Source organism: Protomyctophum parallelum (assembly GCF_964188405.1).
Source record: "Protomyctophum parallelum genome assembly, chromosome: 16".
In the NCBI taxonomy this organism is placed as follows: domain Eukaryota; kingdom Metazoa; phylum Chordata; class Actinopteri; order Myctophiformes; family Myctophidae; genus Protomyctophum; species Protomyctophum parallelum.
Window position 1 is genome coordinate 27,150,355 of NC_139711.1, and position 14,651 is coordinate 27,165,005.

The 14,651-nt window shown below is 45.7% G+C and overlaps 1 protein-coding gene across 1 annotated transcript in view; it reads left to right on the forward strand.

The window, feature by feature from the left end:
* The window catches only part of ppargc1b (peroxisome proliferator-activated receptor gamma, coactivator 1 beta), a 116,065-nt gene that overhangs the window by 86,280 nt on the left and 15,134 nt on the right, over positions 1 to 14,651 (forward strand). The window contains exons 3-6 of the mRNA XM_083786121.1: positions 3,308 to 3,514; positions 12,050 to 12,175; positions 12,768 to 13,869; positions 14,347 to 14,392. Coding sequence (XP_083642247.1) covers positions 3,308 to 3,514; positions 12,050 to 12,175; positions 12,768 to 13,869; positions 14,347 to 14,392 — 1,481 coding nt within the window. The remainder of the gene's footprint in view (positions 1 to 3,307; positions 3,515 to 12,049; positions 12,176 to 12,767; positions 13,870 to 14,346; positions 14,393 to 14,651) is intronic.

The following is a 14,651-nucleotide window of genomic DNA, read 5'->3' on the forward strand; positions in this document are numbered from 1 at the left end:
TTCCAGTGCATAAGGCAGACCTTGTTGATGGATTTGGAAGAGACTTTGAAGGTCTGTTTCCAAAATTGAACCAGTATTTAATGTGTAAAGTCCATGATATTTACATTGGAATGAATGAGCCCGGGCTGGAAAGTGTCCAACCCATGGGGAGAGGGCGGGGCTTAGCTAAAGGTCTATTAGTAAGGCCAGGCGGGGTCTCGGGCCAGCCCAGGTAGGGCCGGCCCTTAATTTTCGGGCCTGTTGAGAACTCTAGTTTTCGCCGGCTGCCGGTCGCCGCTGCACTAATAACTTTGGGGCGGGGCCCGTCTACAGTTTGAATGGACAGGTTATCAGTCAAAAGGGAGACATCGAAGAGGAAGGACGGGTGGGGAAGCTCCACATACGGAGAGGTGTATGAGGTTTGAGGTCAGATGTAGAGAGTTGCTGGCCGGCTCCATACTGTATATATGCAGATCTTGGTGATGATCCAGTCTTCTCCGTGTACAGTATGGCTATCCAGGGTTTGATGAGGTCAGTTAAATCCAACAGGACCATGGCAATTTCTCCTGACGGCAAGCTTTTTTTGCTGCAGAAAAGTAGCTAATATAACTAAATGCCTCCCTAGATGCACTGCCGTACCATACCGTATGCAGGGTCAGGATTCAGGCCAACCCTGATAATGCTGCTGCAGTGCATGCAAGGCTAAAGTGCTCTCCAGCAAAACAACAACTAAAAGATAAAACCTTACTGGGGGCATCTGAAATCACCTTCAGCCTGAGTAAACACCATTAAGCAGAGGTCAGAGCCATATCAACATTACATCTACAGACAGAATCGCCCTCAGGCTCCATTATTGCGTGTTGTTGTTATCGGATAATTCCAAGGAATACCCTTTTAGTTTGGCTCGGGCTCATCGATCGGATCGAACTACGCATCGTTCCGACGCAGCACGGTGAATTCCCCTGCTCCACGTTGAACCGGGCAAAACTAGAATCTATAAGAATACCAAATCAAAGACACAGAGGTAGTGTTTAGGTACCGCCAGGGTCGCTGTCTCTCTCTCTCTCTGTCTCTCTCTCTCTGTCTCTCTCTCTCTGTCTCTCTCTCTCTGTCTCTCTCGTTCTCTTTCTCCTCTGACTTGCCGCCAGCGTATTGTGTTCTCTCGGTATCTCCCATTATCGATCCGACGAACATGCTGGCGCAGACGCTCGGCCGACAGACAGCCTTTCGGTTATAAATGAAACAGAATACAAATGGAATGGACTCATGAGCAGACAGACAGGTGGACAGACAGACAGGCGGACAGACAGACACAGCAGACACGGCAGACAGACCAGTGTTGATTTCGTCGACTAATGCCATGGCGAGAAATGTTCGTTGACTACCTTTTTTCACTGACGAAAACGAAATGAAAACTAAGCTACATGTATGATGACTAAAACTAAGACTAAATGTTATACATAAAAACTAGACTAAAAAGTTAGGAAGGGACTAGTGGACAAGAGATCCAGTATAAGTCATTTTACTCTTGGTTGCATGTTTAAAATAGCCCATCTACCGTACAAGCTCACAACGCGTCGCATCGGAACGCGTTGTGAGCTTGTAAAAAAATATTTTGTAATAGTTCAACCAGCCGATCTACAGCGACTCGTTGTGAGCCTGTAGATTGGCTAATTTAACTATTGAAAAAAGCTTTTCAAAATATTAAAACAAGGCAAAGTAGTTTAGGGATAATAGCAAGGGACACTGAGACAGGCAGACAAGCAGGCAGACAGACAGACAGACAGACAGACAGACAGACAGACAGACAGACAGACAGGCAGGCAGGCAGGCAGGCAGGCAGGCAGGCAGGCAGGCAGGCAGGCAGACAGACAGACAGACAGACAGACAGACAGACAGACAGACAGACAGACAGTGTTGATGTCCATCGATGCACCACTGATTTGCTGTTGCTCGTTGGATGTAATCCCATGTCGGAATTGATTCGTGTCTGTCGTGGGAATGGGGGCGGGGGCTGGGGGGGTTGGGGGGGCGGATGGGGGTGGTGCTGGTGCTAGTGGGGATCATATACAGCTCATTGGATTGGAGCTTGGATGCACCATACTCCCCCAACACACACACACACACACGCGCACACACACACCCTCGGGCGACTGGTAAGAGTTCGAAAACCACACAGGGAAAGTCATTGATCATTGGTCCTATTACATTAAACTTCATTTAACCTTGCAGGGCAGAGAGAGAGAGAGAGAGAGAGAGAGAGAGCGCATTTTTGGAGATTATGTCCTTCATTTCGTCAATAGAGCGTCGCAGTCCCGCCCCCTACCAGGGCCCAGGAAATGATTCTCCGTTCATTTTCCTCATACATTTCAAAAAGTATTTATTTAAATCTTTTTTAAGCCTCATACAAAGCCAACTCTTGTCGTGACAAATCATGACAACAAAGACAATCTTTCGGGCTGAACAAATAATTAGAAAGAAGAAGAAAACGGCAGGTTACAACACTTTTTTTTTTTGTTTTTCTTTTTTGTAATACATTTTTTGGTTCAAAGTATTGTGTTTGTTGTCATGATTTGTCACGACAAGAGTTGGCTTTGTACGACGCTTATCTTTAAATAAATACGTTTTGAAATGTCTATGGGAAAAATGCATTGGGAACTATTTCCTGGGCCTGGCGTCGTCATGAAAGGGGACGGGACTGCGGCGCTCTATAGCCCCTTTACTTTATAAAAGCTGGTATTTTAGAATTTAACTTTTGCTGTATAATGACAAATTAAGGACTCCAGTGCTTAAAGTGGCTAAACCTCTCACAGGTCATGGCAACTCACTTGGATTTTAGATTTTCTTTTAAAATGTAATAGATAAAACATATTCAAATATGTAATATCTTCTGTCAATAATACTTTTGGCAGAACCACACGTACTGTACTGTGTCAGCAATTCTATCTATCTATCTATCTATCTATCTATCTATCTATCTATCTATCTATCTATCTATCTATCTATCTATCTATCTATCTATCTATCTATCTATCTATCTATCTATCTATCTATCTATCTATCTATCTATCTATTCCAGATAGTGTGTGTGTGTGTGTTCAATAAAAATGTTCATCGACTACCTTTTTTCACTGACGAAAACTAAATGTAAACTAAATAAGCTATGGTGTCTAAAACTAACACTAGATATATTGACAATTTCATTTCACACTTGCTGAAAATACCCGATTATACCCCATCAAGCCCCGCCAAAACACATTCTAGTCGCTGTGACTAAAACTAAAATGATATAAGAGACTATGACAAAAACTACCCCCCCCCCCTACAGGAGGAGAATGCGGCTCTGCTGGCCGCCCTGACCGACAGCCTGGACGGCATGGTGGACGCGGAGGTGGGCGGACTCTCGGTTTTCCCCGCCCTGGGGGATGAGGAGGAGGAGGAGCCGCCTGAGGACGATGATGAAGGCCTTCCTCTGGGCGGCGGGGCCTTCAGTCAGCCCCTCAGCGGCGGGGTGGAGACAGAGGACCCGTCTCTGGTAAGGAAAAAAAGGGCCGTCCCGAATTCCTGAAGCAGATGACGTTGTTGTCAATCGTGTGGCTATGACTAACACGTTTGCTAACCAAACAAACGCAGCCAACGAGCGCTACTAGTATGTAAACAAAAGCGGTAAAATATGTCGGATGATGATGATTATAAAAACCGCTCGTGTCTGTAAAGAAATTATTCATCATATGTCGATTTAATAGCCAGATTGATACAGTCGTTCTGCAGTGGGGGCAGCCATGTTTGTTGTCTGACGCTGTTGAGTGACGGGGCTGGTGGCCAATCAGCGTACTACTTGGCTACGTTCGGATTTCCGAACGTTCGGATTTCCGAACGTAGCTGACACCGTCATCGGGAGAGACTCCAGACCTGAATCGCCAGAACATATTTTCTTAACTCCTATAGCACCATTGCCGAAGGTCATTGTCAATTGAAGCCTAAGATTAATGGCAATTGCGCTTTTATAGGGCATTCGATCGATCGAGCCATAATGCTACTTACGTTAGCCGGTTAGCTAGCTGTGTTGTTAGCACAGCACTGGATTGTCCATCTTAGATCGTCGGCACCATAAGAATCCATTCTATCCGTTTCTTTCAATCGCCTGTATCTCCTATTCCTTGTTTCGGCCATTAGTTATTTTAAGATGAAAGAGTATTTTTATTTTTTATTTAAACTTTTTTATTGTGCCACAGCTGCTGTTTCCTCCCTTCAGGCTGTTTGGCATTTGCGCTCACCTTGCCATGACCTTTGTCAGCACGAGAGGTCCAAAGTCTGAGCTTTTACCTCGAAAAGCTAACAGTACAGAGGCACACATTAACCTCTCCTCCAGTCGGCTGTGTTTTTCTCCGTCTGATTTGTGCATGTGGGCGCGTTGGCCCCCCCCTCTCTCTCTCTGTGCCATGGCAGCATGTGCTTTATGTGTGTGTTTGTGCTCTCCCTGTGCCCCCTGTTTTCACACAGCGCTGCAAGATGCCCCTTGCCCCTCCCGGCCTAACAAAACATTCCCTGAACCTCATTTCTAAGGAAAAAAAAAGAAAAAAGGACGGTGTTGTTTTCAGCTCCAGTCTGCACCTGAGCACAACACCAAAAGAATCTGTTAAAACTCCCAGGAACAGTTTGTCGTCTCGTTGAATAGTGCGCCCTACTTTCCACTTCTTTTTTTTTCTCCACACTCTGCAGACAAGGGACAATCAAGCAGCTCGCGAGAGCTTAATTGAAGTAGGAAGCTATTTCATCATAATAGATGGCTTATGATTAGCTACTGTAATGCATCCTTATTTAAGTTGTCAGAATACATCCAGCGGCACTTCCTTAATTTGCCGTAGATTTCGGGGTGATATAAAAGCGAGAGCGGTGTCTCTCCCCTCTTGTCTTGTCTTCTGCTTTTGAAAAGAGCCTCATCTAGCCACGGCCTACAAAGATGCTATTGTGCGATGTTGGACTTGAATGACACTGGTGGGCTGAATACCTTACAGTGTAAATGCAGCGCTCTTTGACTGTCTATCACACACACCGCGTCATGTGCTAATAAAACCGAGCTGCCTCCCAAGTCAGCGGAGGTTCACAGAGTTCCACACACAGAGGAATGTTCAGTGCTAAGCTGCCGCTGCCTGTAGCAACTGAAATAGTTCCAGGAAGTCATCGAAGACGGACCAAATGAGCCCCCTTGGTAATAGCAGCTACAGCGGTCAGTCGATGGTAGTAACATTGCAGGGTATGGCTGAGATCAGAGATTAAATTGTATGGAAGGAAAAATAGCCCAGGGGGGAAGGGACATACTTCTCAAATTGGTGGAAATGATGATGACTTTGCTGAGTTGAGATACGTAGCTTCAAACAGTTATGGGAAATGGTGATGGGCTGCAGAGACCTAAAACCAAAAATAAGAGTCTAATCCTTGAATGAAGAATGTTGACGGAATGTTAATAGAATGTTAACCGCTTAAAGGACAACTTTGTTTTTTCCATCCAATGTTCATGTTTTAGGTTGTTATAAAAGAAAGTAAAAGATTCGTGTTAGAAATGCTCATTTGCAGCTCCCTTTCGTTTGAACGATTTTTGATATTTTTGACAGTGTGAGGGGGCATTCAGGAGGTGACAAAATGGACATATTGAGCCTACGACACAGTATGGCATCCCCCTTGTACCTCTACCTTCACACTCAGTAGATCCTGTGATCTTTTGTGGCCAGATGTAAGTAATTTCCTGGGTTCTAGTAGGACTATATTACAATAAAGAAATTGCTGTAAACTTTTGTCAAAAAATGCATATTTAGCCACTTGTTGGAATGCCCCCTTGTCAAAAATAGCTAAAATCGCTAAAACTAAAGAAAGCAGCAAATGAAAAAGATTTAACACTCATTTAACACGAATCTTTTACTTTCTCAGCCTAAAACACGAAACAAACAAGTTGTCCTTTAAGCCCTGTGTCAGAATACATCTGCATACAATCTGCAAGCTCACGACACGGTGCATGGCATGTTGTGCAGCTTGTATATCTGCTATTTTCACTATTTCGGGAAAAAAACAATACCTATTCCTGAAGAAGGTCACACGAACGAAAGTTGAACTCTGATATCGGCAGTGTTCTGAGTGTGCTGTGTGTGCAGCTGCTCTTTTAGTTAACGGATGAGCGGTTGGTTTATTTCACTTTTTAGAAAAAGAAAAGAAAAGAATTGGGCCGCCGGTTTAAAGCGGTTAACAGTTAAGTGTTTAAGGAGCGATGGTGCAAAACCCTCAGACATAAACGGATGGAACCGGTCTTTCGACTTCTGTTGAGTTGTTATACCAGCGCTGTGCCGGTATTGTTATGGGTGCAAACCCATAGAGCATGGCGCAGCCAGTAGGCTTAGTCAACATTTCACTGTTTTAATTCCAAACATGACCCATGTCGCGTCATGATGACCTTGCCGAACACTCTGGGCAGGTTATCAGTCAAATCACGTGAAAAATATAAAAAAAGAGAAAGCGTAGGCTGGTTAATCAGCTACCTTTGCTAATCTCCTTGGTGTCCACCTTTTTGTATTTAGTCAGAAAGGACATTTTAAGGTCAAACAAGATGAGTGATGCATGGCGTGGTTGGTTACAGACTATCTTAATCGCACAGAAAAAGCACTGTGTAAAATATTTCATGCGTACGCGCACACACACACACACACACACACACACACACACACACACACACACACACACACACACACACACACACACTGTTACCTGCAGTATACAGTATGGGCATCTCCCATCCTGCTTATTGTCGTTGCTGTCGGGTAGAAACAGAAACCTCTTATCTCCATATTCAAACTTTCTGTGTGTTTTTTTGTAAATTAACGCCCTACTTGATCATACTACGGCGTCACTAAAGCATCAAAAGTGGTAGATTTGCGAGCTTGAAACATGGCGTGAAATGGCGCATTTTGATCTTGTAGATCTGCTACTTTTGACATTAAAAAAGAAAAATGTAATCCTGAAAAGTTTCCTCCCGACAGAGACTATGTATGCTCTAACAGAGCAGCAGGCTTAGTATACAGTAAGTTGCCTTATATTATATATTTATATTATATATTTATATAATAAATATGCCTCTATCTTGCATTTGCACTTAAATTAGTGATGCAGTGGTAGCTATGGCACATGCATACAGCATATGCATATCATGCATGTACATACAGTGGTTTTCAACCATTTTCATTTCAAAGTATTTATTTTGCATTTGAGCCACGGAACACTGTTTGATGGCATTTAACCTCGCAGACCCAAAACTAAAGAATATGTCCACATTTCCATGCGTATTGATGTTAGTACCATTAGGACTAGGAGAGATAACAGGCACACGTTGATCAAAATATCAATTATTCTACATTAATTCTCTAATTGTGTAGACGTAAATTAGTAATGCAGAAGTTTAACAGTAATTGCGGGTCCATTTTGTTTAATTTTACACTCAAGATTTAAAGGTCTATAGGGGTGCATTTGGTTACCAACTCTCCATCATTTAGCTGAGATCACCTGGAACCCGCTCAAGGACCACTGGTGGTCCCCGGACCACTGGTTGAAAACCACTGATGTAATACATTGGATTGGTGCAAATGCTGTGTACATTCAGTCCAGCCCCCAGTAAGGCTATCCAACGTTGAAGCTGCCACTACCTACTGGCGGAAAGTGGAACTGCAGCACGTTCATGGAGGTGGACGGACGTTCGGTGACGTCATGTGTGTAGCGTGCGTCATCCCAGGCGTCAAATTTGAGGTCCGGGCTGTACTTCCGCTCACTCCTTCCATTGAGTTATAATGGTACTTCCGGCAGTCTTCCGGGTGCTTCAAAACGCCACTGAGCAACTTCTATTAGAATGAATAGCAGGGGGTGGGGCTGTCGATCCGGTCCTCCCTCTATCCTTTATAACTCTATGGTCCAGCCCTGTTCATGGCCACTCTTGGCTACTATCAGTGACCATCTCCCACACACTGGAGAAATGAACAAAGCACACATCTGAATGTGTCTAAAATAGTGAAATGATACTGTATCTCTTCCTTAGACAGGAAAGCGAGGAAAAAGAGTCGCCCCCACATTGATGGTAATTAATTAAAATCACAATGGGGAGCACGATCCCGTGTCCAGACTTAATTTTCCTATGATTATGTTTACCTTTGCTCGGAAAACACTGATACAGTATATTTGAATACAGGACACATCTTGCGATCGGTTTGTTACCAGCAATAACTTAATAACTTAAAGAAATAACTGACACATTTAATACTTTTTAATATTTCTTTCTTTCTTTCTTTCTTTCTTTCTTTCTTTCTTTCTTTCTTTCTTTCTTTCTTTCTTTCTTTCTTTCTTTCTTTCTTTCTTTCTTTCTTTCTTTCTTTCTTTCTTTCTTTCTTTCGCGCGCACACACACACACACACACACACACACACACACACACACACACACACACACACACACACACAAGCTGTCAGTGTTGGGTTTCCATTAGTGACATTGGCCTGGTGTTGCCAGACTGTGTAAACCTCTTAGAGTTGTCAGTCTGCCCCCTCATCTGTTCTGCCTGACTGGAGGCAGAGGGGGGCCTCTACTGGTGGGAGCTGGTACTGCAGCTGACCTCACTAACTAGCTGTGTGTGTGTGTGTGTGTGTGTGTGTGTGTGTGTGTGTGTGTGTGTGTGTGTGTGTGTGTGTGTGTGTGTGTGTGTGTGTGTGTGTGTGTGTGTGTGTGTGTGTGTGTGTGTGTGTGTGTGTGATCATGACGAGTTTGTTTGCATGTGTGCGTGTTCATCCTTTCCCGTGGGCGCGCGCATGTGTCCCCCCCTGTGCAAGTATACGTGCGTTGCCCCATTCATGTGTGTGTGTGTGTGTGTGTGTGTGTGTGTGTGTGTGTGTGTGTGTGTCCATCCACAGAACAAGGCATCCATTGAGCCGGTGCAGGCAAAGCTCTGGACCCGGGCCAGGATAGAGTAGAGTAGAGTGGAGTAGAGAGAGAGAGAGAGAGAGAGTAGTCTTTCATACCTTCCCGGACCCTCTCCAAGCCGTCCACACTCTGCCAGCGCTGCTTCAGTCAGTGCTGCAAACAGACACAAACCTTCACTTTTCTCAATGGCCATGCACTCACAAGCCGTCATCACACAGAGAGCCCAGTTGGCACGCCGTCGCCTGCCCTGCACACAGTAACACATCCTCCGTGTAATAATATAACGCCATTGAATATACAATAATGGATAGCCTAAATATAGAGCGTCGCAGTCCCGCCCCCTTTCATGACGATGCCAGGCACAGGAAAAACAATACCTGCACAGCGCTGGTAAAAAAACATAAGAAAACAGCTCGTCGTAGTGGCTACATCTGTCATAAAATATATGAGTCATGGTGGACTGATGTCATAGACAGGCTGGCCACTTTACGTCTGACATCCACATTGGTGGAGCCACACCGTTCTAACGTGGATCCTTGGCTCTGTGTGATTTGATTTTTTTTTCAATCCTGGAGAATTTACGATCGTCGAGGCAAGAAAATAAATAAAATTGCTCCCTTAGAGACGTGCACAGCATCAGATCTGTATGTGTTGCCATCTCGAGACTGTGCACCGGTAGGTAGGTACCCACCCGAGTGTAATGTATTGGAAGCCGACAGCGTCGCGCATACCGTTCCATCTGTAGAGTATTCCAAGCCTGAGCACTGCAAAGGTAATGGAAACAAACGCCGTCTTCCCAAATGGACCCTTGAAATGCCATTGAATGGGGCTCTAGCCTTATTCAGGTCAAACCGGGGACCCTTGAAATGAAAATGGTTGACAATGCTAGAGCCGTAAGCAGCTTATCTTATGGGGGTCCCTGGCATATCTCTTCAAATGGGGGTCCGCGGGCAAAAATATGTCGACTTGGGGGTCCTTCACATGAAAACGTTTGTGAACCACTGGCTTAACGGAGCCAGCCCCTATCCCTCCATTGCCTTCATCCAAACATGAGCATGCTAATGCCAGTGGTGGAAAAAGTACTCAATGTTTTACTTGAGTAAAAGTAGGTGTTCAGGTCCGTTGTGCCGTTAAGTAGAAGTCTCTTATTCAAAATGTACTCAAGTAAAAGTACAAAAGTATCGGCATCAAAATGTACTTAAAGTACTAAATGTAAAAGTACTCATATTGCAGAATGGCCCATTTCACAAGATCAAAAATGTGTATACGAAAGCTTTTGAAAATGGCCGATCTTCAAGCGATGCGACACATTGTGAGCTTGTATATCTGCTATTTTCAAATGGCCAAAATGTATAGTGTTGAAGTGGTCAATGTATGTTTTGTAATCAAAATGAAAATCTCCAAAGTAACTAAAGTTTAATTGTAGCGGAGTAAAAGTAAAAAATTTGACTGAAATGTAGTGGAGTAGAAGTAAAAGTACTGAATATTTGACATACTCAAGTAAAGTACAAATACCTCAAAAGTGTACTTAGGTACAGTACTTAAGTAAGTGTATTTAGTGACCTTCCACCACTGGCTTTTGCTAACCACCACGCGACCCTTAACGAGACTGCACGCGCTGTACCTCGTTACCATCTGTCTGGTTTGTCATCGTGGCCTACATGCAGCTAAAGGTGGGCCCCATCTCTTTGCATCCGTTTATTTTTTATTTTTATAATATCTGTATATAAGCTGTATATTACAGCTTTTGTCCCCACACGTCTCATATTTGCCGTTGACAATGAAAGGAGAAATTAGGTCAAGTTTCTGCCAAATGTGCCATGAATTTGTGGCAACACATTACAAACATTGAATGCCATTGACTATGTAGTCATATGTAGACGAGCAAATCGGCTAACCTAATCACATAAATCCAGTTGTTCATGAGATAATGATAAGAGCGCCCCTCACTTCACACGGGTGTGATTTTCTCTCCCCGCCCTCATCCCTTACAGATGTAAGGCCTGAACTCAGCTTAGTGGGGGATTGTTATTCCTTTATTATATTTACTTTAAGCTGATTTGTATCAGCTGATGGAATGATGTCATCATGCCGCCAGGCCTGGATGGATGGATCCCAACTCAGGAATGGATGGTAGTGGAGAGAGAGAGAGAGAGAGAGAGAGAGAGAGAGAGAGAGAGAGAGAGAGAGAGAGAGAGAGAAGAGAGAGAGAGAGAGAGAGAGAGAGAGAGGCAGCAGTAGCAGCGTGTTAGTGTCCATTGGGATAAGAAGAGATGCCAACAGACAGTTAACAACTCAACAGAGGGTTTGATAGATCAGTGGTTCCCAAAGTGGGGTCCGGGGTCCTTGAGAGAGTTCCAGGGGGTCCCAGCTAAATGATAGTTAGGAACCAAATGGACCCTTATGGGTCTGTAACTGTAAAAAAATGGTTTTGTTCCATTTGTAGTTTTGTACACTCTCAGAGTTAAATGTACATTGATTTTACATTATAAATTGGGGTCCCAGACATAGAAATTCCATTAAATGGGGGGCCGTAGCCTAATTCAGGTCAAACCTGCTGTCCTTGAAATGAAAATGGTTGAAAATCATTGTTGGAGCCGTAAAAATCTTCTCTTTTGGGGGTCCTTGGCATATATTTTCTAATGGGGGTCCTTGTGTGGTATTTTACCGCTGCTGTTTTGTTCATACATGATCCTGTTAGCTCCACCAGCCTTGTTCTACGTTAGTGTGACATTCTGAACTCTTATTTCGTGTCTAGTCCACACATATCCTAGAATCTAGGATATGTGTGGACTAGGCACGAAATAAGAGAGCAGAATAAAAGAAGAAAGAAAGAAAGAAATTATATTAAAAAGGCCAAGGCAAAGGCCTTTTCAAAGGCTTTTTTACAAGGTCACAGGTCACTCGTTTCATTGAGTTAATTGTACAGCTTTACTGTCATGTTAACCTTTTCTTCATAATCAGAAAAATAATATATATATAAAGATTCAATTAAGATTAGATGAGACCATTTACAAATGTTAATGGTGTCCTGAGGAGATTTGCATTGTAACGACCCATTGCATCCTGACTGACTGACCTCTGTGCGCCCTCTCTCTCTCTCTGCCCTCCACATGTTCAGTTGAAGAAGCTCTTGCTGACGCCGCCCAACATGCCCGCAGGCATTGACACACACAAAGACGGCAGCCACGGGCATCGCCATAGCAACAGGAGCTTCCACCTTCGGCCAGTCAGGCCCCTGATCAAGGTAAAGACGGTCAACACCTATACTCCAGGAAATCCTATAGAAACCTGTCGTAAGAATTACATAGAAATATACTGCTTAAATAATTAAGGGAACACTTTCATCCCTTAAGTTTTTATGGCAGTTTTCTGTGCAGCAGTATGTACACTATGGCGAACACGGAAAACTAAAAATCACACCCATGTGAAGTGAGGGGCGCTCTTATCATCATGACGTAAAATAGACAATGACCCACCAGTTTTGGAGATATGGCTTATAGAGTAATTAATGTCTTACAGTGAAACAGCGAGTTGAGAAAACAGGCTTACCTCTGGGTAACTCTTCTCAGCCACAGTGCCACACCCCTAGTCCACCCCCCAGATTCTTAGCCACACCCCTAGTCCAACCCCCAGATTCTTAGCCACACCCCTAGATTTATTTAATGTGCAGTGTGTCTTTCACTTTAGCGACAGTGTGTGTGTGTGTGTGTGTGTGTGTGTGTGTGTGTGAGCTTTAAAACAAAGGGCATTGAACTCTGTCCTTTTTTGTCCCTTCTCTCTCTATCACTCATCCATTTCTCTTCTCTCCATCACTCCATCCATATGTCCATGCTCAGACCGACACAGCCCAGGAGAGGAAGCCGCGGGCGGTGCGCCCAGCGGGCCGCCTCTGCACCGAGCTCCACCGCCACCTGACCACCAAGGACGCCCGTGCCCCGGACACAGAGGACGAGGACAGCGAGTCCGAGGAGGACGACGACGAAGAGGAAGATGAAGAGGAGGAGGAGGAAGGGGAGGAGTCATCCGCCAGCGAGGCCGAGAGCCCGGCGGCCGCCGGCGCTGCGGCACAGCAGCAGTCCCCCGTGGAGCCTCCCCGGCCTCAGTTCAGCTCGGAGAAAGAGCTGCGCTCCGTGGTGGAGCTCATCAGGTACATGCACACGTACTGCCTGCCCACGCGCAAGCAGCAGCAGCAGCAGCAGGGCTGGGAGAGGAGGGAGCAGCAGCTCCCCACCCTGGCGGCGCGCAACAGAGCCAGACTGGAGGCGTCGCGTGCGGCGGCGGCCTCACAAAGCTCCCACCACCACCACCTCCACCAGGGAGGCAGCAAGGTCATTCTGGTGGGAGGAGGAGGAGGGGCGGCGGGCGCACGGGAAGGATCGGCGGCGATCAGCGGTTCGGCGGGAGGCGCAGTCGGGGCCGCCGGTCCGAGGAGGCTGCCCTTTGCCCGCAGGAGGGAGGTGAAGGCCAACTCCTTGCTGCGCGAGCTACTGGAGCAGAGTGGCTCCGTGGACGTCAGCAAGCCTTACAGACTGCACAGCGTCCCCTACTCCCACTCCCACAGCCCGCACAGAGGAGGCCCCTCATCCTCCGCCGCCCCGTCCGCGTCCGCCTCTCCTCCTCCTTCCTCCTCCTCCCCCGATGGAAGAACATTATTCTCAGAGGTGGCGCAGCAGCAGCAGAGCAGCGAGGAGTGGCCGGAGGAAGGGGGCTCCTTCTCGGTGCGCCGGTCCCGCCGTCTGGCCTCCTTCCCCGGCCGCTTCGGCAAGAGGCCGAGGCCTGCGCGCCCCCGGGGAGAGGGGGAGGAGGAGAACGACGACAAGGAGAAAGGGAAGGAGAGAAGGGAGGGAGAGGAGGAAGGGAGCAAACTCCCGCCAGCCCACACTGAAGGAGGAAGGACAATGGAGATACTTGCGGAGCCTGCCAAGCCCTGCTTCCACGGTGAGCAGGCAGACAGACAGACAGACAGACAGTTATATGGTTGCTGCTGTGCAGAAACCTCTTTCCTCCATATTCTAACTTTTTGTGCTCACAATGCGTCGTAATCGTGATGCAACACAGTGAGCTTGTGGTGTAGATTTATTTTCAAAATGATAGGGGAAATTGGCAATATGTTTGGAACATTTTCTAACCCAAATCTTGTAAGGGGGTCCCTGGCTCCCTTTTCAGATGGGGATCCCTGGCCAAATGCATATTAATTTAATAGGAGTCCTTGGCATGGAAACATTTGAGAACCACTGCCTTATTGTAAAAGGGAGGAATCACACATGCATGCACAGTACACACACACACACACACACACACACACACACACACACACACATACAGCACACCTGGCATTAATGCAAATCCTTTTGAAATTCGATAAGAGCGTCTGTATTTATGAGTGCACCTGCTTCTCGTTGTGTTTGATTGCAGAGAAACGAGCCTGTCTTTGCCTGCCACTCAACTCCAAGACTACAGGGTGAGTATCTCTACAGAATACCTGCACCGTACCAGCAATACAACTCTGAACAAATATTATATTCCCCCATTTATTTGCATCTCTATCCGGTGGTGTTATCATACAGTATGCCATGTGTTTTTTGCACAAGACACCCTGCAAATACAATATTAAATCTATTAATCAGCCAGCAAAGTAGTGTTTCCGACGAATGTGAAATGCTTTTCAGCCGCACCGATGATATGCAGAGTTGTGAGGGAATTGTCTGGACTGTAGTTAT